The 21361-nt window shown below is 48.7% G+C and overlaps 7 protein-coding genes across 7 annotated transcripts; 4 read left to right on the top strand and 3 right to left on the bottom strand.

Moving 5' to 3' along the window:
- Nucleotides 1-37: 37 nt before the first annotated feature.
- Nucleotides 38-1686, bottom strand: FSUBG_9083 (seryl-tRNA synthetase; the record flags this gene model as incomplete). Its single annotated transcript, XM_036687558.1, has 5 exons — nt 38-253; nt 313-932; nt 990-1036; nt 1089-1491; nt 1554-1686. The coding sequence occupies 5 exons, from the start codon at nt 1684-1686 to the stop codon at nt 38-40; spliced, it is 1419 nt and encodes a 472-aa protein (XP_036535400.1).
- Nucleotides 1687-2830: 1144 nt separating this feature from the next.
- On the top strand, nt 2831-11678 carry FSUBG_9082 (ankyrin protein; the record flags this gene model as incomplete). The annotated part of the gene is made up of 9 exons (XM_036687557.1): nt 2831-2884; nt 2951-3054; nt 3102-3333; nt 3381-3434; nt 3484-3792; nt 3838-4043; nt 4089-4294; nt 4345-9261; nt 10006-11678. The coding sequence occupies 9 exons, from the start codon at nt 2831-2833 to the stop codon at nt 11676-11678; spliced, it is 7755 nt and encodes a 2584-aa protein (XP_036535399.1).
- A 300-nt stretch (nt 11679-11978) lies between these two features.
- FSUBG_9081 (uncharacterized protein) lies at nt 11979-14509 on the bottom strand (the record flags this gene model as incomplete). The annotated part of the gene is made up of 2 exons (XM_036687556.1): nt 11979-14315; nt 14366-14509. The coding sequence occupies 2 exons, from the start codon at nt 14507-14509 to the stop codon at nt 11979-11981; spliced, it is 2481 nt and encodes an 826-aa protein (XP_036535398.1).
- Nucleotides 14510-15896: 1387 nt separating this feature from the next.
- FSUBG_9080 (uncharacterized protein) lies at nt 15897-16670 on the top strand (the record flags this gene model as incomplete). Its single annotated transcript, XM_036687555.1, has 1 exon — nt 15897-16670. One exon carries the CDS (start codon nt 15897-15899, stop codon nt 16668-16670), a length of 774 nt encoding a protein of 257 aa, XP_036535397.1.
- A 394-nt stretch (nt 16671-17064) lies between these two features.
- FSUBG_9079 (sodium glutamate symporter) lies at nt 17065-18129 on the top strand (the record flags this gene model as incomplete). The annotated part of the gene is made up of 2 exons (XM_036687553.1): nt 17065-17729; nt 17787-18129. The coding sequence occupies 2 exons, from the start codon at nt 17065-17067 to the stop codon at nt 18127-18129; spliced, it is 1008 nt and encodes a 335-aa protein (XP_036535396.1).
- A 382-nt stretch (nt 18130-18511) lies between these two features.
- On the top strand, nt 18512-20062 carry FSUBG_9078 (23S rRNA (-N6)-methyltransferase; the record flags this gene model as incomplete). The annotated part of the gene is made up of 3 exons (XM_036687552.1): nt 18512-18693; nt 18748-18871; nt 18923-20062. 3 exons carry the CDS (start codon nt 18512-18514, stop codon nt 20060-20062), a joined length of 1446 nt encoding a protein of 481 aa, XP_036535395.1.
- Nucleotides 20063-20151: 89 nt separating this feature from the next.
- On the bottom strand, nt 20152-21357 carry FSUBG_9077 (uncharacterized protein; the record flags this gene model as incomplete). Its single annotated transcript, XM_036687551.1, has 1 exon — nt 20152-21357. The coding sequence occupies one exon, from the start codon at nt 21355-21357 to the stop codon at nt 20152-20154; it is 1206 nt and encodes a 401-aa protein (XP_036535394.1).
- Between the last annotated feature and the right edge of the window lie 4 nt (nt 21358-21361).

The following is a 21361-nucleotide window of genomic DNA, read 5'->3' as shown; positions in this document are numbered from 1 at the left end:
ATAACATTCCATTCATCTCATCTTGACATGCATTCATTTACGCCTTGGTGTCACGAACGGGAAGGGTCTTCTCCTTCTTGCCGGCCTCCTTCTTTTCGGTCTTCTCTACTTCCTTAGGGGTCTCCTTGATGAAAGGCAAGAACTCAGGCTCGCCAGGAATATACTTTCGCAGGACCTCGGGCACAACGAGACCTTCCTCCGTTTGGTAGTTCTCAAGAATGCAGCACAGTGTTCGCTCAGTAGCACAGAGAGTCTGTAAATATGGATTAGTGATATGAACTCAACCAGCGCGGGGATCATCCCAAGACTTACAGCGTTCAGAGCATGGACATACTCCTTCTTTCCACCACCAACGATCTGCTTGCCCTTCTTGGAACCATGGCGAATCTCGAGCTCTCTGGTCTGGTAGTCTGTGCAGTTGGAGCAAGAAACAAGCTCCTTGTATTCCTTCTGGAAGGGGAACCACGCCTCCAAGTCGTACTTCTTGGCAGCAGCGTTGTTCAACGCACCTGTGACGATACCCACGACCTGGTAAGGAAGGCCAAGGGACTTGTAAAACTCCTCGGAGTTGGCCATCATTTGGTCAAACTGACCCCAGCTGTCATCAGGGCCACAGAGGACGAACTGCTCTACCTTCTCGAACTGATGCACGCGGAACACACCCCAGGCATCACGACCGTGGCTACCGGCCTCCTTTCGGAAGCAAGTGCTGTAACCGCAGTACTTAATAGGGAGCTCAGAGGGCTGGATCCACTCCTCGGCATGAAGGGCGGAAAGGGGCTGCTCGCTGGTGGCAATCAGGTATCGATCCGACTCAGAAGGTGTAGGTCCTTCGGAGACACGGTAAAGCTCCTCGTCAAACTGAGAGAGTTGTGCAGTCTTGGCCATCTGGTCGCGGTTGAGCATAAAGGGTGGTTGGTTAGGAGTATAGCCTGCAGCACAGAGTTCGTTAACGGTGCATGGTAATTTGGAGATTCAAGTATGCATACCCTTGTTGAAGAGGAAGGCTGTGGCATAGTTGACGAGTGCGAGGTTCCTGTCAATGTATGTCAGACATCGTTGTCGCCCTTCATGCCCTTCTGACTTACAGGAACATGCCGTAGCCAGTCAAACAGTAACCTCGGTGGCCGACCAACTTGACTCCTCGAACAGGGTCGTATCCTCCAAGTCGCAGCAGCACGTCGTGGTGGGAAAGAGCAGCTTGCTTGGTCTTGTCGAAAGTCTCAGGCTCCCAGGTTCGCTCGATTGTGTTGTTGTCCTCGTTGTCGCTGACGTGGACGGAGTCGTGCACGTAGTTTCCGACGAGCTTTGCCTTGACTTTGAGCTCGGCATTCTTTGCTGCGGCAAGCTCCTCTTGGATCTTCTTCTTCTCTGTCAACTCCTCCTTCTGCTTAAGTAGCTCGGTCGCGTCCTCCTTGGCTCGTTTCTTGAGGCCAATCTCCTTTTGAACGCCGTTTATTTGTGTGCCGATCTGTGTAACTCCATACTGAGCTTCCAAGGTGTTAGCTGGTTCAAAGAGATAATTTAAACTGCACAGGTATCCAGTGACTCACTCTTGCGCGCATCTTGCCAAAGGGCAATAACCTCGTCAACCAGCTCTACAGGAGCATGTCGGCGACGCTGACTCTCTCGGATCTTCTCAGGGTTTCCGCCGCGCTCTTCGATAAAATCCTCAATGTCCAACATCTTGGCGATTCGCGATGGTACGATATTCGTTCAGTCTGGTCGAGCCTATGGTGGATTTTTTATCGGTGTTGATAACCCAGGAAGGAGGGAGGGGCAATTGCTTCGATCACCTGACTTGGATGGAGGGGTCTTTTTTCGAGTTAAGTTAGGTTTGGACGTTCTAGGTCAGGTAGTGGAGACTCAAGTGACTGAAGAAGCAGTGGAGAATGTTCAGGTATTGCTGTAGAATAGGTAGGAGACCAATATAAAGCTGCCTTTGGTATTTATTATTAAATCATGCGTAAGAACTATTTTCCTCCATTTTAAAGTGAGTCACGTCAAGGTCTCACTCCGTGGGTGAAGGACGCCGAGTGAGTAATTGAGCCCTACTATAAGAATATGAGCCAATCACATATCTGATCCAAGATTCATTTCGGTGTTGCAGGGTAAGCTGTATTTGTAGAGTATTGCAACAATAACTTAGGAGTCATCATTTGTAGGAACGAAATGATGGCATTAGACAGGCTTCAGTGTAGTTACCGGCCCAAAGAAAAATAAGCCTGGAGTAGTACGATTAATGATCTGCTCTCATTGTGATAAGACAGAGGATTTGAATGAAGAAGCGGGTGAGCATCCATCTATTCGACTCATGCAATCCGAATTGATTACAACTACAGACACAACTCTCAACTGTCAATATCTCGGCGCATGTTATTAAGAGTCCCCAAAATGAGAATCAACTTGACAATCATTAGACAGGCTTGGACTCCATTGTGCTACAGCCCTTGTTGAGTGCTCACCACTTCAATGGACAGCAGCCCCCTCTCTAAGTTTCTGAGTGACCATTTTGAGCCGGAATTTAAATCAATGTTACGAGTCTTGGAAACTTCGTCTTCTCTTTTTCATCTTGAGCTGAATCAACATATCGAATCAACACATATTGGCACCTGACACTTGAGATAGGGATGCTACTACGTAACTTGCAAGGGTCAACAGGACCCATGCATCGCCTCTGGTAGCCTCCATCATTGGATGAGGCTGAGCCTTGCTGACGGCCCCCAAACCCGCACTTTCGATTAAAGCTCATAAGCCAGCCGTGCTCAAGATTGTTTGGATTCAAGGCTGTCCTGCCTGACTACAAATTCCTGCTTTGATTGTCTTCAAAATGAGACTTGGGCGTCGCCGAGAGGAAAGTCTCACATCGTCCGATGATACCACGGTAAGATAAAGGAGATGGCGCTACAAGCCCCGCGTATGGGCGACCGCTGACCATTTGTGATTCAAGATATCGGATCAGGATGATGAGCCACATTATGAGTACATTCTCAAAGAGATGTACGTGCCTTCTTTGAGCGATAACTCATTGGCCGGCCAGAAAGACCTTGTGGAGTGAGTTGAACTTGAAACCAATGCCGATCCTGAACTCACTATATAAGCCTCGTCTTTGTTCATGGACTAGGGGGGAATCTCAGAACCACTTGGAAGCAAGAGGGTACGACTGAACCGTGGTTTACAAAGCCAGAATTTCTTGGCCGTCTTAAAGATTCGGTTCGCGTCCTGTCATTTGGCTACAATGCTCACCGTTTCGGCGATGTCGCCAATACGAGAATAATCCATCACGCCAATGATTTACTCCGAAATCTGGTTCTCAAACGACTCGATCACCCAGTATGCATGGCCACAATGCTCAATGAACTTGTTTAATGTCTTTATAGGACCGCCCCTTGATATTCATTGCTCACAGTCTTGGCGGATTAGTGGTCAAAAGAGTAGGCTGAGAACCAATTTCCATGCATCTTCCAACTGACAAACCCCAAGGCAATACTTTTATGCGCGACAAACGACGATTGGAAAGCCATCAAGCAAGCCACGAAGTCTATCATATTCATGGGAACCCCTCATATGGGATCGGAAAAAGCTGAAGACCTCGTCGTTGTGCAGAAATTGGCATCTTTGATGAAACTTCAAGCAGCAGTTGCGACAAACCTCACAAAGGAACTCCGTGCTTTCTCAAACTCAGTACAGGATATCAACATGGAATTCACTATTGATGTTCATCGTTCGATTAAGCTCCTATGTTGCTATGAGTCTCATCCGCAACGGTTACCCAATGGAGCGAAAGAAATTGTAAGTGAATCTTGTAGCAAAGTGAATCCCGCTAACTTGGCCAAGATAGTCCCTCAATGGTCTGCTGTCCTTCAGGGCGTCGATAACATAGATCTAAATTGTACGCACTCTGGATTGCCTAAATTCGCTTCCCCTTTACACCCACGGTTCGAGCTGTTCTGGGGCGAAGTTGAAAGGCTAGTGAGACTGGCTGAACCACCGATCAAACCGTTTAAAAAGGCACCCACATGGACAGATGAAGATGTTACACAGTACGAAATACCTTTGATATGCCCGAAAACTGCTAACTTCCCCAGGCCGTCACCTCGGCCACGCCAGAGCGCTCCTCTCAAGCGTCGACATGAAGTTGGGAAAGCATCGAAAGCCTCTAGAGAGTCGGCAATTCGCTCAAGTGTCGACAAACTATTGAAAGAAGTTACAAGCCGCATCAATGCCGACGTACCAACACAGCATGAGACTGCTGTGTCTCAAGCTCAGAGTCGGACACAACCGGAGAAATTTGGTAGGCTGAAGTGTTGTTACAGGAGTATATGTTATGCTGACCTGGAAAAGACGTTAAGGAGTTCAGTGATTTCACCCGCCTTCTTCGCTCTGTGACACCAGAGAATAAAGGTCTTGATCGCGAGGCTCCTCACTGGCAGACATGTTCATGGATATTGGAAGATCCTACTTTCGTCAAATGGAAGGAAGGCAAGAGAGGCAGTCTCTTATTCATTACAGGGAGCCCTGGATGTGGCAAGTCAAACTTGGCAAAGTACATCCAGGGTGCAATAAAAGATTCAAACGATGAAAGGTGGGAGGAGAGCCTCGTCATACCATTCTACTGTGATAGTCTGGAGAGCTCTCGACACAACCCTCCAATATTGGATCTTGTTGTCCAGTCTATGCTGAGCAAGTATACCACCATGTCACAAGCGACAAGGAAAAAGCTCGAATCAGTCTTGGAAACCCTTGGGGTCGATAGACAGAAGTCACGATCACCTCTCGAAACCGAGAATAGCGGACATTTCATCCAACTGATGGAAATTGTCCAGTTGCTGGTGACGGCTGAAGATGCTAGACCAGCTTGCCTCATAATTGATGGCCTAGATCAATGTGAAGACGAATTCATCATCCGGTTGCTCCGTGGGTTAGACACGATTTTTCGTCGTGAGTCTTCCACTTCAGCCCTCAAAGTTGTCGTAACATCACGCATGGCAGACTCGATCCGAGGGTTCGCGCTCGCAAATAACCATATTGAAGTCACACCAGATATGGTCCTCAACGATATTCAGAAAGTCGTCGACGAGGAGGTCGATCGCATTATCTTGAGTCGCCGGATAGCCACTGTTGGACGAGCTTCTGTTTCAGCCGTCATTGTTGAGAGGTCGAATGGAAGTTTCCTTTTCGCATCAGCAGTCCTCAAGGAACTGTGGCACATCAAAGACACAGGGGCTAACTCAGTCTTTACACTCGTTACAAGCTGTCCTCCAACCATGGAAGCGATATATCAACAAGACATGGACCGCATTCAGAATGAACGCAACGATTTGTTTCAGCTGATTCAGATTATCTGCATAGCAAGGTCGACCTTGAGAATAGAAGAGGCCAAGGAGATCCTTCGGTTTCTAAATCCCTCGGTAACAAGGACTTACGATCTTGTCGGCGATTTGACAAGAACATGCCAGCGACTAATTAGATTTGGCGCCGAGGACACTCTCGAACTTCTGCACCAGACTCTTTACGACTTTATTCTCGACACATATGATGTCAACATTGTACATCAAACCCTCGCAACCGCATGCCTCGAATATGTTAGGGAAATAGATTGGGAATCATACTACGACCCATGGACGGACTACTGTCGAGATGCTCTTGCAGATCAATACGTATTTCTGGAATACTCTTCGTCTTGGTTAAGGTATCATTTGAAGTTCTTTGGGCCAGATACCTACAAGATATCTTGGGATTTATGGGATTTCATTCGCTCTCCAGCTGGGGAAAAGTGGCGATATTACACGTTCCAGAAACGTACTTGGGGATCCAGAAGCCCATCGCCAACACGATCGCCTGCGTTATTCAGGGCCCAGACGCCGAGTCCTTCGAGGTCTAGAAGTAGGTCCTCCAAGGGGTCTAAGACTCGATCACCCCCTGCCATAGAACGTCTACAGACCCCTTCCTCAGCTACTGGCAAGCAGAATGAAGACGTAGCCGAGGCTGGAAATCTATCGGACAGCACAGACGATAGTGTGAGTACATGTGACTCTGACGGATCTGGAGGCCGTGGGCGATCGATCACCACAGCTCAAACTCGCATTCAATCAGCAAAGCCACCCTTGGTGTTGCTCGCTCAGTGGGACGCGGATCTTGTAATCAAAGAGATCTTCCCTCAGGCCCTAGAAACCACCCCAAACCGCTTCCTTCACAAAATCCATGATCTTCTTGTTTATGTTTCCCCAAAATCAAAGCAACAGGTCGACGAAGACCTAGAGACATTAGTCAACAACGTCTGGGAAGGCACTACAGCAATACACTATGCTGCAGCCCAGCCCGGGGCAGCTTTGGAGGTGCTTCTGCCTTTCGCAAGGAATTTAGACCTGCCAGACAATGACGGGTCAACACCTTTGATCCTCTCCGCAGTCCGTGGCCATTGCCGGAGCGTGCGGTCTCTTCTCAAGGCCGGAGCCAAAGTAGATGCTGTTGATCCATGGAACCAAACGGCATTGTTCACCGCGGTTGATGTTGGCGCAGTGGATGTTGTTCGAACACTTCTTGAGTTTGGGGCTGATCCTAACATTTCATCTATCAACGGCCATTCACCACTTGCGCTTGCTACAGGGAAGAACAGTTCCGAAATGGTCGAGCTATTATTGGAGTTCTCAGCAGACCTTGACGCTCCTGCATTCGACGGAAAGCCTATAGCTTTCTTAGCCAGCTGGATGGGGAGCACTAATGCCCTCGAGATCCTGGTACAACATATCGATGTGGATCAGGTTTGGCGCAATGAGCGCTTGATTCACATGGCATGCTTCAAGGGATGGAAAGGGGTCGTTGATATGCTTATCGAGAAGCATGCAAACCTCAATGATCCCCCCAGAGATCTGCCGAAAGCTTCGCCAGTGGCTCTGGCCGTTGAGTCGGGCCATAATGACATTTTGAGGATGCTTTTCGCCGCAGGTGCTGCAGTCGAGTGCCCCGTGAAGGGAATGAGCTCTCCCCTACATATCGCAGTGGCGGCTCAGAATTTATTGGGCTGTGAGCTGCTCCTTGGTGCTGGATGCCAGGTCAACGCAGAAGACAAGGATGGAAGCACGGCTCTTTCAATAGCGGCAGATCTAAATGATCTTGACATAGTCGAATGCCTTGTCTCTCACGGAGCTGATCCAAGTAAACCGGATTATGAAACACCACTTCATATTGCGGTCGACTGGAGAAGCTTTGAGATGGTCGAAGCTATTCTTTCGAGTCGGTTCTTTTCCAACATAGACGCGAAAGGCGAAAAGGAATACACTGCTCTTGGTATCGCAGCAACATCTGGGAGATTGGACATCGTCAGTATGCTTCTTGATCATGGAGCAGATCCAAACATGCGGAATGGACCGCATAACTCGAGCGCTCCACTACACATTGCTGCCAACAAAGGTCATCGAAGTATCGTGATAGAACTCCTGAAGCGTGGGGCCGATCCTTACCCGGAAACTACCAAAGAATCAAGCGCCTTTCATGCTGCTTGTATAGGGGGATGGTTGGATGTGATAGAAACTTTCTTGGAGGTTGTGGATGATGTTGGCGAGTTGGTCAACTTCGAATGGGGCTGGGCAGGAACTCCTTTAAAAGCAGCGGCATCAGGTGGCAGACTGGATGCAGTAAAGCTACTTCTCAGTAAGGGCGCCGACCCAAACCAACAGTTGCAATCCAAGATCAATAGGGGCCAGACTATCATCCATGCCGCTGCTGAGGGGGGTAACACCCAGGTTTTGGAAGCCATCCTTGACGCAGTCGATGATTCGTCACTTGAGATACGTGATAGAGCTCAGAGGACACCGCTCTGGTACGCTTGTGTGGAAGGACATGAGGACATGGTCAACTTTCTACTTGAACGAGGAGCGTCAACAGATGTCATCTTTGAGGATGGAGAAAACATCATACCTGTCATTGTGTCTGGTGGATCTGAGAAGAATTTGAAGCTCGTATTGGAAAAGAATCCCGAACTCGACACCGATTGCATCTTAGCAGATGGCGAGACCCCGTTATTCAAGGCAGTTTATTCTGGTCACGGCAAGATTGTGTCATTCCTCCTGGAACGTGGTGCAGATGTGAACAGAAGATCGAAATATGGTAACGTCCCGGTCTTCGGGGCGATCACCAATCGGCAGAATGAGACTTTACAGATTCTTCTTGAGGATGAGTCCATCGATCTGACTCAACGGGACTCCTTCGACCGGACTGCGCTTCAGATAGCACAGCAGTCGGGAACACGCTTGATGCCTGCCATGGTGTTAGGTGCTGCCAAAGACTCGGATGTCGAGAAGATACTTACGGAGAACCGAGACATGTACGGGCTTAACGCTTATGACCTGACCAGGCCTGAAGCCAATGATTCAGCACCATTCGATCGCTGTGTCGAAGGTGTACGCCGGGATGCCCAAAGTCTACTGGATGATTTCGACCTTCACGGGGTAAGATGGGAGCGCCTTGGCAAGTTCTTGCTCCAGCTTAGGTCGTACAGCTTCGCCCAAATTGCTCTTCAAAGAAGTGCTCGAGCTGTAGAGACGGCCCCCTTGGTTTTGAAGCACGACAACTACTGTGACATGTGTCTTGACACAATTACAGGCCCTCGCTACGTTTGTTGCACATGCTGCACAGTCGACCTCTGCGAAGTGTGTGTCAGACGGGACCAGAAACCGGGAAATCGTACTTGGACCTGCGATTATCACTCCTTTCTTGCTATCCAATTGCCCAAGATACAGGCCCCGGATGTGATACCGAGGACTGAGATTGACTTTCACGTACCATCACGGCTGTCTCCCATCGAAGAGGTAGCATCTGAAAGTAGCCAAGGATGGACAGAAGCAGACGGTAATGAACCTTTTCGGGAGCCACTATCTCTTCTGGGTGACGAGGATGCCCAGGATGGCGTTTCTTCATATTCAGGCGACACTGCCAACAGCCATACAATGGCAATCGAATCTCTCTCCACACAGCCCTCGACGGCAGTGACTGGATATTCTTTCGACGACGGCGAACTTCCAGATAAAGCGACTGATAATATCAGTGCGTTAGCAAAGGAAGAGTGGTCAGACAGAACAGAGGATGAGCTTCGAGAGTTTCTCGAAGCAGTTCTCAAAACATTCACCACCTACCAGACGCCGAATGGAATATCCAGATGGAACTTTTTGGTCGATTCGTGGACTTTGAGGTATAAAGATGATGCCCTAAAGGCTTCATGGGTGGAAGGGGACGAGAATGTGAAGCTTGTACAACCTGTACGTGAGTGGACGCCTCTTCAGCCGTTGACAGAGGCATACTATTACCTGTCAGGGCTTTCGTATCTCATGGCAGACGTACCACTGTACCTAGTCGCAACTGGACTAGCGTTCTATGGATATGAAGACGAAGCTTTGAAAAGAAGGAAGAGACTGCAGAGGCTGCATCAGAAGGTGATATTTCCTGTGAGGCGTCACGGAGAGGTCGTAGTCTGAGGAGAGAGGATCGAGATGAGGGAGTCAAAAAAAAAAAAAGAACAATCGGCATGAATAGCAAATCGAAATAGTGTGTTCGATGGTATGGAAGAACTTAGGGCTCCTGGTATGATCATGCCGCTTGGTTGCAACTGGCAGTGCCAACGCTTGAACATCTACCAAGCCATTGCTCAGTAACATTCAATATATGACAAGCCACCAAGCAGTTTTATAGGGGACAAACAGTGAGTCAGGCTGTTGGAGGATCCCACCTCGACTGAGAGATACGTGCACATGTCATTGTTCAGAATCAAGCCAGATTTTGTCCCTCTTGTTCGTCACCAATGCCAAACACAGCAAACACAGAAGGTATCTAAACACAAACAAGAAATTAGGTACTATCCAAACGCAAACACACACTCTCATCCACAAACTCCCACTGTTCTTTAGCAAGTGAGAATCCCCATCCTTCAACTACATCTCTACAGTCTCTACAACTTCCCGAAGGACCTTACCCAAGCCTAAATCGACATGACTATACAACAGCAAGTAGAGTACTACCTTGACAAGCCCGGAAGACCAGTTCCAGCCGAGCATGTATGTGTTAACTGCAAGTCTGGCATCCGCCAGGCACAAAAGTTCTACTGCAGAGAATGCAGCTGGCGCAGTGCTGCCTGGGGCTGTTGCAACCTTTGCCTGAAAAGCCTTGACTCCCTCGGACACAGAGGCTTCTGCTGCCGATGTGTACCAAAGCAAAGGCATGAGCTTTGGAACTTGCCACCTCCTCGGGATTGGGAGCTGGCCAAGAGGGACGCGATGTTTATACTCGCATCCTTCTATAGACAAATGCCTACCTGTCTTCTTTGTCGCAAGTTCTCAGATGGTGATATCGACTGTGGTGAGCACAGTGACTTCGATGAATACGAACGTGAACATGCTACCACGATCGACTCCATAGAAGCCATTATGGTTGGGAAATATCGGAAGTTAAGCACCCACAGTTTCGCCTGGGAGCCACGACAGGGCGTTGTCGGTGGTATGGGGCTTCCTTCTCTTGAAGACGCAGGTGTCACAATGGACTGGTTCACAGAACAGCTGAGGATCGAGCAAGAATGGGCCAAATTGTATCCTCATGCGCTCTCACCAATCGCAGAGTCCGGCATCATGTTCATCATGATGACAAGCGCGCCCCAGGACTCCTGGGACAAGATGAAGACCCTGATACTAGTCAACAAGTTCCTTAACGGCCTGGTAACAGGGTCTCATACACAAAATAACGAGACCAGACTGATCTTCCATCCATGGCCACAACCAGGGTTTATGCCCAATATCGACCCCCGCGGGTCTTCAAGACCATCTCCACTCGAATGTCCCAAGACAAACCTTCAGGAGATCTTTTCGACCTTTTTCGACCATGTCCTTTGGACAAGAGCCACCGATATTCACTCATTCAAGAGCCAGATGCCTTGCGACACATACGATCGCGTGCGACGTTTATATCCCGGAAAAGAACTGCTCTCACGTACCCTGGGGTGTCACCTTGTCGCCCCCGACGCTCTATTAAACGTCAGTCCTGAGCTCGTTGTGTATGGACCAGCCAACGATGGAACCGATAGGCTTCGGCCTGTAACCAGTCTCAAGAACAGCCAGATGGGCAGCACACCAGCCCCGTTCATCAACCCAGCTCTACTCGCTGAAAAGTACGAACGCAGACACCCATATTGGTCTCGGCACAGACAGAGAAAGCCCTGGCAGCTGCCAGAGAGCTACTCCCACCACTCTGTAGAGGACCCGGTGATGTCGCAGATGATTATGCTCGGCCAAATCGAGCATTACATCGATCGAAACAAACCGTGCTGGGCGCACGAGATCTCCAATGCCCGGAAAAACGAGGTCGAGTGGCGAACGCAGCCCCAGCATCATCTTCTCCGCCACCCCCTATCAATAGTAATGCATACAAAAGGTGGCCTCGGCCCACGAGATACACCCTTGAATACGATTATTGGCCCTTCAGGGATTCCGCGTACACCAAACTTCGGTAACAGGCTACACCCTGCCCGAACAGAGATCCCAGGGGAAGCGTTTCGCATGGCGATAATAGAATCGAGCATCATCAGTGATCAATTTCGAACACTTGAGCTCAAGGACTCGGGGGAGGAAGACAATTCCGAAATGGAGGAGGATGATTCTGAAGACAACAGTGACTCTGAGATGAGCGAAGATTGAGTTATGTACGCCGATTCGTGTATCAAATTATGCACAGTACTAAGAGCTGAGATCCCTCATTCAACATGAAGTAAGAGGATACGAGCAATCACCACAACTTCACAATAAACGATCTTATTAAGTAGAGGAAAGAAAACGAGAATGAAATGAATGACTGCGTACTATTGTAACCACCGAGAATAAATAGAAGTGGGTGAGCATGGTGCTGTAACGCGTCCTTGTCGACGACTTTTTAAAGATCCAGAGTTATCCAATTATCCTAAATCCATGAATTTCAACTCCGGGACATATTGAAGCAAATCAACATTCCTGAGCAACATCGCCACTTGGCATTGAAACCGAGTACTCGAGTCCCAATTTTACGGCCTTGCCTGCATTCAGCGAGACCTCCCACGAAACCTGTCCGCTCTTTTTAAGAGCTGCCGTAGCTTTGCCCCAGTCTTTGTCCTCTGCGGTCTCACGTCCAGGAGCGCCAGTCGCTTGACGCGGTCCTTCGACAGTCAAACCTCGAGGATTAAGTAACTCAACTCGGAGACGATCGTCCTCTGAAACAGGGATTTGATCCAGCACCAGAAGGCTGATGGGCTTTTTAGCAGTGACGCGGGTGTTGTGGACTGTGACAGCGCGAACATATACAGAGCTGTCTTCTTTGCTGAACACTCCGCTCGTGCTTCTTCGGACATCAGGTTTCGGGTAGATGACTCTGATCGCCGAGTCCACACCCAGACTAAGAGTAAAGACTTCACCGGAGCTACATCGAGGAATTTTGGTCTGCCCCATGAAGCTACCGTCAAGTGTCAAGCTCGCAGGACCGTGGAGTAAAGTAAGTCTACTGTTGTTCTTGAGTTTGGCTTTGAGATAAGCCACTGGCTGATATTTGGCCACAATGGTGTGGCTGAAGAGAACATTGGTGAATTGCAAGCGAGCAACACGTTGCTTGGAAACGGTGAACTTGGGCACGAGAGTCTTGAGGCCGGGAAGATCGAAGGTTGTGGTGAAGCCGGTCTCTCCAACGAGAGAATTTTGGAATTCGAGGGATGGCTGAGCATCTGTCATAGTTGTATCTTCACCTAGAAAGGCATCGAAGTCGAAGTTAGAGGAAAGGTCCAATTGTGACATTCCTGGGAATTGCTGTTGCTGTTGCTGCATCTGTTGTTGTTGCTGCATCTGTTGTTGTTGCTGCATCTGTTGGGGCTGTACCAGTTGGTTCATAACCATCATGTTGAGTGACTGGGACATAGGCCGCATCTGCAACCCTTGAGCTTGCGCTTGAGCTTGTGCTTGTGCTTGCGCTTGTGCTTGTTGCTGCATCATCGCAGCAGTAGGAACAGGAGGGGGAGGAAAAGGATGACTAGCAGGCGGAGCCATGGAATCCTGCTCCTGTCTAGCCATCATCAGTCTCTTCTTGTTCTGCTGTTCCAACATCATCAACTGCATCTGATAGTCATTTAGAGCTTGGCCTGGAAGCCCAAACATTTCGCGCCCGAAGTTAGGAGACCGCTGTGGTACTTGTTTCTTATTACGCCATGTGGCTTGTTGCCGAAGTTCCACCACACTTTCAAAAGCACCACTCTCGTCAGATGAGGACTTTTTGTTGCCCAGCCTGATATGCCAGGGTGTGAGACTGGGAATCGACTCGTCAAGGCTTGAAGATGTGGCCTGAGAAGTTGACAGTGTGATCTTGCAGTTTTCCCACGTCTCAGATGTTGTGTTGTGCAGACCTGCATCGAAGCAAAGCGTACCCGTGGAGTCAACAGTCAACAGTTGGATGTCATAGTTGGGAGTCCAGAATGCCGAGTTGGTGATATATGACAACACAAGGTTGCAGGAGGATGTCTCTTCCAGGTCTGCAGTCTTACTCCTGGGCCGCTGAACAAGTTCAACCTCGCTGGATACTGATTCCCGGCGAGAGGAAGCTGGCGTGTAGGATGAGCCCACCTCAAGTTGTATGTGTATGGTATAGCAGAAGAGCGGCCAGCAACGTGAGCGCTCGTTGCGAATACGCTCTTTCTCCTTACGCCTCTCCTCTTGGCGCTTCTGCCGCTGTTCCTGCTTTTTCTGGACGGCTTTCTGGATTCTCGCCTTGTTCTTGGCCTCCTTCTTCTGAAACTTGTTTCCAAGCTTGTTCAAGCGCATCTGCTCTTTGGTAACCTTGTTGATGGCCTCCGTGAGCTCTCGCTCCCTCTGCACGCCGACTAGACGTTCTTCAAAAGCTTTTTGATGCTCTTTCTTATAAGTGTCAAGCATCTCACTAATGTTAACACCCTCTCTCTTATCAAGAGACTTGGAGTATATGTCAAGGACCTTGATACGCTCATCAGCATTGCCAATAATTTCTCTGGCTCGCTGCTGTTCGTCTTTGAGGTCGATGAGTTTCGTCTTGGTTTCCAGCAACTGCCCATAATGTGGTACTTCTGGGGGTTCACCTTCTTCTTCTTCATCTTCACTGTCTGAATCATCATCATCATCATCATCATCATCATCGGAATTTGGATAGACTTCATCGAAAAGTTCACGATTGGGGAGAAATTCAACACTGATGCCCGTAATAGTAGCGGAACCGCTGCCTTTGACGGTGACCGAGTTCTTATCAATGGTTGGGCTCAACCCGACAAAGGATATCTCGTTGACTCCAGGCTGACTAGGTGAGTGATCATAAGGAGAGATATTGGCCAAGAAAGGCATACCTTGAGAGGCACATCCTTGATTTCTCTTTTGACCTGTGCTTGGGTGGGAAAGAGGGTAACAGAGCATGTTCCAATGTCACGAATCTTGTATTCAACCTTATGGCCAACGTCTGTGTCGAAGGCTGGAGTGGCGAGGCCCATCATGATGCAGAGGTCAGGATGGGATAGCTCTTGGAGGCAGCAGCAATGACACGAGGTGCCACGATAATGGATTGGAATGAAGAAGTATTAAGAGGTAGGATGGTACGATGAGAGACTATCTTGTTCATACAAACAAAGATGTTCGAGGACGGGAGAAGTGAAGAAGAAGAGGGCTGTTGAGCATGCCAAAACAGACAGAGGGGGGAACACGAGATACTTATACTCGGACGACAGATGCTGGGGCCCAGGCAGATGGCAGTTCGGAAGTCGCTTGTACCGGAATAAGGCAGAAAAAACCAGAGCGGACAATTTGACGTGAGGTTGAAAAGGATGTAAGTCCTGATAGGTGTAGAGCTTGATCACCACTTACTAACACGATGCTGCTGAACACACATTCAGAGAGCATCCGGTGATGTAAAGGAACCAATTGACTACAATTGATCTTTGTGAGGGAAAATATGATATTTACTTCAGCGAGATAACAAGATACGAAGAATATTTTTAGCGGAGCGGCCGACTCAAATGGATGCTTCACCTCTTAAGGTATACGAAAGAGGTGGGTGTAAGTGTTGAAGGGTGCAGGCCTATAGGACCAATCTACCCGCCTTGACCCTTGAAGGGGCCTCTTCACTTTTGGTCTCGCGGCATCTTCAACAGCAAGAAGGGAAACGGTGGGGGGAGATGAGGTCCCTGGGCTGGGGTCTTCAGGGTCTCCAGGGTCTGCCTACTGATTTATCTGCCTTATCCTGATGCCTGAGGCTTCAGGTGTCTGTCATATCGTTCAAAGGCCACAACACCAGACTCATTTTTTGTATAGCATGCCTTAGGCGCTGTCAGTGAGATCCATGCTTACAAAATCCTTAATTCTGCAGTATTGGCAACTGATTGAGTGTTTTTATTTATTTGTATCAGCAAACATCGCCTCAGATAGAATGTCAGTTGGAGTTCTCTCCAAACGCACCCTGTAGCTGGATATTCACAACTAAGGGTGCTTGTAGTTATGCTGCTCTGAATAACGAACAGAAACCCAATGTTTGCTTGACAAAGGCCACATGCTTATTGAAAACGACAGTATTGGCTGAGTTGTATGCCGAATCTCCAGTCCAAACTCTCGATAAGTCAAACGTCCAGTTGACATCTTGTGGTTTGCTCACCACCTTACACGGCATCGCAATCAACCTCACCAAACCTGCACCGGACACTGATACAATGCTTCTCAGCGTCTATAAATGCGAGCAATATCTCCAGCATGCTTCACTTTTGAGGCGCATGCAGAACCATCTTGGATGCTCTCTAAAGCATGATCAGGCAGTATCAATTTTATAATCACTATCAACCTCACCAATTGTACCCCAGAGGAAGACGTGCACAAATTCCGCAAAGAATCAACATGGATGGCGACAGACGTCGTCACCTGAACGGTATCGCTGAGATGGATTATGGCGACGATTTTGAAGATCTTGGTGAGCCACACGACGTGGCCTTCAGACGCCGGCCTCCATTCGTTCCGGGGCCTGGTGGAAGACAAAACATCATCATTGTACACTCGAGAGTCGGACAATTGAGGAGAAGATACAGAGTCGACCAAGAAGTCCTGTTCAATCTCCTACCCAGAGTCCGGGAGGCAACGAGACGCGGAACGTTGGTATTGAGCACCTTCTTTCACGAGCCATACTTGGAAAACCATCCAGACGATTTGATGAACTGGGCTCTCGACTTTGTGTTCCAGCACCTATCAGAATTCACCAGCCTTGAAGCGATGGACATGTTCGGCACTGCTATGCAGGACATTGAAAATGGCCAAGTCCGTGGTCGTGCAGTCAACGAATGGGCAGCTCAAATGCATGCTCTGTGCATCGTGCTCAGCAATGATCAAGGGCTAGGATGTTCAGAAGACCTTCTCAGCAAAATCTTCGACTTTTTCGAATTTCTCATCCAAGAAGTTCATAACATTTTGGGATGGAATCAGGCAGCGGTTCTCTTTGAAGCTTTTGCGAATATCGTCCGGACACATCGAAGGGATCAGGTGCAGCATATTCGAAGGATCTGGAACCGATTCGACCCAGAGGTTCAGCAGCAGATACTGGCTGACATTAGGAGAGCACTGCCTGTCGAGGGCATGGACGATATGGCGCACCGCATGTATCGAATACTGGGGTACTAAGGTAGTTAACTAGAAGCCACCGGAAGCTAGAACGAGGGATAAGAAGAGAATCCGGTCATTTTGTGAAAAGTTATGCAGTATGTATTAAATTGAATACATCAATCACATCATGAATTGCATAAGTCATCCCCAGCCTCATGAATTCCGTCACCCCACCTCTCGCTCAGCCTATCCCCCCCCGGCCACTCGGACGTCATGGGCTGGCCTCGTTTATTCATTCTCCAGCCTCTCTCGCTCTCCACCACAATTGTAGCCAGCGCATACATACATACTCATTCTTTGTCGGTCACCTTGGGCAGAAAATCACTGGTTGGGTGAGCTGTCACGGACAAGTTATTCGTCTGTTCAATCATACGTACTAATTTGAGCCAAGACTGAAACCTGAACGCCCATAATGTCTGATACTCGCAAGTCAAACAAGTCACCGCTTCAATCGCTGGATCCTCAGCCGATCCGAACTCCGTCTCCCTCTCGGGACCGTGACCGAGAGCGAGACCGGCGGGATCGTGCTTTTGATCGAGGTCCAGAGAGAGCAAAGTCATATCCAGGCCCCGAATCTCAATATGGACCTCAACCTCAAGGGCCTCAGAACTACAATCCCCAGGATTATGCCAATCAGAGCTATAACCCTCAGAATTACGACTCACCGGGCTACAACCAGCCTTACAACCCGCAGAACTACCCTCCCGTATCAGGTCCTCAAACTGGCCCAGGCAACCTCCCAATCCGTCCCGCCTCTGAATCATATCTTCCCAACCATGCCGGGGCCATGGCTACCGCGTCAACCCAGCAAATGGTCCCCGCCACAGCACCGAATGACCTGCGAGAGTTACAAGCTCTTAGAGTGAACTGCCAGTTCAATCTGCGCGAGTACATGAGCCTGCAGCGTCAGCGACGAGGTGGCGATTCTGCCGTGTCGGCTTATGAGCTTGAGACCCGGATTCGCAACCAGACCAACATGGTTCTGAATGATCTGAGAATCCTGCAGGGCGAGGTGCGCAGTATCGCGAAAGAGGCCGAGAACCATCGATGGCGAAGATGGATCATCGGAGGAGCTATGTAAGTAACTTACACATCCCACTGGCTTGAACTCAAGCAATTGACCACCCTCGATAGTGCTACGTTCATTCCCTTCATCCGCCGCTTCTGGCGACGAAACGACGATGACGAAGATTCTCACGCATCAGCCAACGACACCGAGTACGCCTTCAAAAAGTCAAAGGGTCTTCTCGAGCACATCAAGAACGGTATACTTGGAAAAGGCCGCTTCGCCAAATTGGCTTTCTTCGTATTTGCCGTGCTCGTTGTGTTCTCTAACGAAGTGTCTATTCGAGTAGCTCGGACCGTGCAGAAGAGGCTCAAGAAGCTGACAGCGAGAATCGAGCACGGTGATCCCGATATCGATGAGAAGGACATGAAGCTCCTCGAGGGCTGGCGATGGAGGGTCTTACTGTGGTAAGACAGTGCCACTATGATGACTTGAAAGGTACATAAGATGAGGATATGATTGAAACGAAGCCGATGCGATTGCGTTTACTCAACGGTTCTTATTGTAAGATTGCAGTTTATCTACTTGTATGATCTCATGAAATTTAAATGTTTGTTTGATGGTCCATGACAATCGCAAATGAACTGGGCTGCTTGCTTGTGTTTTATAGGAGTCTGTGCCTACAAGCCATCGCTAATTTATGAGATCTCCGCTGACATCACTGATCCCTGCAAACTCATCTCTATCATAACAGTTGCAGATGTCACAACTTACACCCATCAAAAGTATCTGAAGGAATTCTCACCGAAGGAAGGCCTTTATAAGATCCGAGAAACCCAAGTCCATCATCAAAATGGGCGGCAAACGCAAAGCCTCACAAGACGTTGGGGGTCAGGCGCTCCCTTTCGACCAAACGTTGACCTTTGAAGGTCCCCCAGAAGATGCAAAATCTCGGGATAGTCACTATAGCGAGCTATATTCAAAAGCGCCAGACTTTCAGCAGCTCGCTCTTCAAGATGCAGATTTTGCGCGATTGTGAATTATTCCGTCCTCAAAATGCACGAGAAATCCCACTAATAAACATCGCAGGTGGAAGAAACACAAAACTGATTTCTTCAACGATCCGGAATGTGTTATGCAATTGACCAAGTCACTTCTCAAGCTGGACTTTGGACTGAAGCTTGAACTTCCTGACGATCGACTATGCCCTCCCGTGAGTTTTATCTCGTTTCTTGACGCGTCTTACCATCTAACGCGTCCCCAGGTCCTCAACCGACACAACTATCTAATGTGGCTAAAAGGCCTCCTTGACAGCACTTCTTACGAGAAACAGGATAGGAAAATCGTTGGATTAGACATTGGTACCGGCGCAAGTTGCATATATCCTTTGATGGGCTGCACTGAACGTGATTGGGAGTTTATCGCCACTGGTAATCCTTTCACCACTCCGTTGGACAGAGCACCGCTAATCAGAGCAGACATCGATCCAAAAAGCCTCGAGTATGCTCGCAAGAACGTGGCACTGAATGGCCTGGAGAACAGGATCAAAGTCGTGGAGCGACAGCCGACCGATACCCTCATTCCCCTCGATGATCTAAATGTCAACAGCATTTCTTTCACCATGTCAAACCCACCTTTCTACAAATCCGAAGAAGAGTTGCTAGAGAGTGCGAAAAAGAAGTCTCGCCCTCCTTTTACCGCATGTACAGGAGCCAAGGTTGAGATGGTGACAGACGGCGGCGAAATCGCCTTTGTTGACCGCATGCTCAAAGAGTCGCTCGTCCTTCAAGAACGTGTACAGTGGTATACATCGATGTTCGGATTTCTCACAAGCTTGATCGAGTTTGTGGACAAATTAAGAGGACACAATATCGATAATTATGCTGTCACGGAGTTTGTTCAGGGCAGCAAAACAAGAAGATGGGCTGTTGCATGGAGTTTCGGAAACATGAGACCAGCCCAGTCAGTTGCACGCGGTATCAAGACAGCAGTTTCCAAAAACGTGCTTCCAGAGATCACAGAAGAGAAAGTCGCCGATATACCTCTCCAACAGAAAATCGGTGACTTTGCAGATTGTTTTCGCTCTGAACTTGAGAAGCTAGACTTGATCACCTGGGAATGGGACACTGCGCGCCTAGAAGGGACCGGAAGAGCAGCAGGTCGCGTCTGGGCACGAGCTTGGCGTCGGAGAAAGCAAAGAGGGGAGACTGAAGATCAAAAGGTGGTCGACGTAAAGTGCAAGTTTGCTTTCAAGGTTTCCATACGGGTTGGAAAGGATGCTGTGGAAGTCCACTGTCGATGGCTTGAAGGTCACGATCCTGTCACTTTCGAGAGTTTCAGGGGATATTTGAACAAGGCGGTGCGAAATATCATCAACCTTCAGAGCACAAAGGACAAAGCATAGTATTCGAGGGCATCTGGGCTGAGTCTCTGTAAATAGGAGTGTGCGGCATAGCCACTAAAAGTACTAATAGTGATACACAGATGTTTCAGCTAAGCTCTTACTCTTAGACGGAAGCCTTCAAGATCAGCTAAAATTTCCTCTCTACTCTTCCCGTTTACCAATGCAGCTCGAATAATGTCTTGCTCCGAATCAGGCGCCATGTTCTCGTTTTTAGGAGGGTTGTTGTCCAGATTTGTTGGGAAAGGATAACCTTCTCCAATAGCAGCGATAAACATCTGAATTTCATCACTGAGGCCCTGGGCTTTATAAGCAGTAGTCAAGACGTCCCACGTACTCTCCACAAGTGGCAAAGCGTCGATTGTTTCCATCGGTTTACCAAATGCACTGCTAATCTGGACGAGATTGACAAGGCGATTGATGTCCAAAGACTTATTCTCGCCTGCTGCATGGGAAAGAGCAGGGTTGAACCATAAACCGTCGCCCTTCTTTAACGGAAGTGAGATATAATTGTCCAGAAAGAACTCGTTAAACTCAGGAAGACGATACGCCATGTAGCCGGGTGCAAATGCCTGACTGAACGGTAAAAGTCTCGTCGGGCCACTCTCAAGAGGTACGTCAACATGTGCTATAGCACCTTGCAAGGTCAAGCATTGACTTGCAACTTGCATTACCCTGGGATACTTTCCACAGGTCTCAGTAGACATGAAACCCAGGTGATAATCGCGGTGTGAAACTTGAGGCTGCCCTCCAGGTCGGACGTTGTTGACTTGAGTAGTGATGCGATACCCTGGACCAAGCCATGAAGAGAAGATGAGGCCGAGGTAGGGATTTGAATAGTAGCTGAAGAAGGAGTCTGGGTCTTGGAGGCCATGTTTGCTGAACGAGTTCCAAATCCGATCGTTTTTGCCAGCCCTTGCAAAGTGATCGCCTGCTGCTTTGGTACCCTGACTCTCCCTTTTGATGATACTGCTGAAGGCAGCTGTTGACTTGTTGATAACGTCCAAGTTGGTGTAAAGACCGGCTGTGACAAAAACGCCAGGTCCATACAAAAGGACTTTGTACCATTCATTTTGGAGGGCGGACTTTTGGGTTTCGGTGAGGGTTGGAAAGTTGGAAAGGTTGTAAATAGGTACGTTCTCCTTAATGTCTGCAGCGAGAGGGTAGTCTGCTTTGGTGGCTTTCTGAGAGCAAAGTTTCTTGAAGGCATCAAGAGAAGGAGGCGGAGATAAGTTGAAAAGCCGGGTGTGTTCATATTCTACCATGATGCCGTTGACTGTATTTCCGTTTGTGGACATATCG

The sequence above is a fragment of the Fusarium subglutinans genome, assembly GCF_013396075.1.
Source record: "Fusarium subglutinans strain NRRL 66333 chromosome Unknown NRRL66333_c0000134, whole genome shotgun sequence".
Lineage (NCBI taxonomy): Eukaryota > Fungi > Ascomycota > Sordariomycetes > Hypocreales > Nectriaceae > Fusarium > Fusarium subglutinans.
Note: the sequence above shows the minus strand (reverse complement) of the source record. Positions and strands in the feature narration are given on the sequence as shown.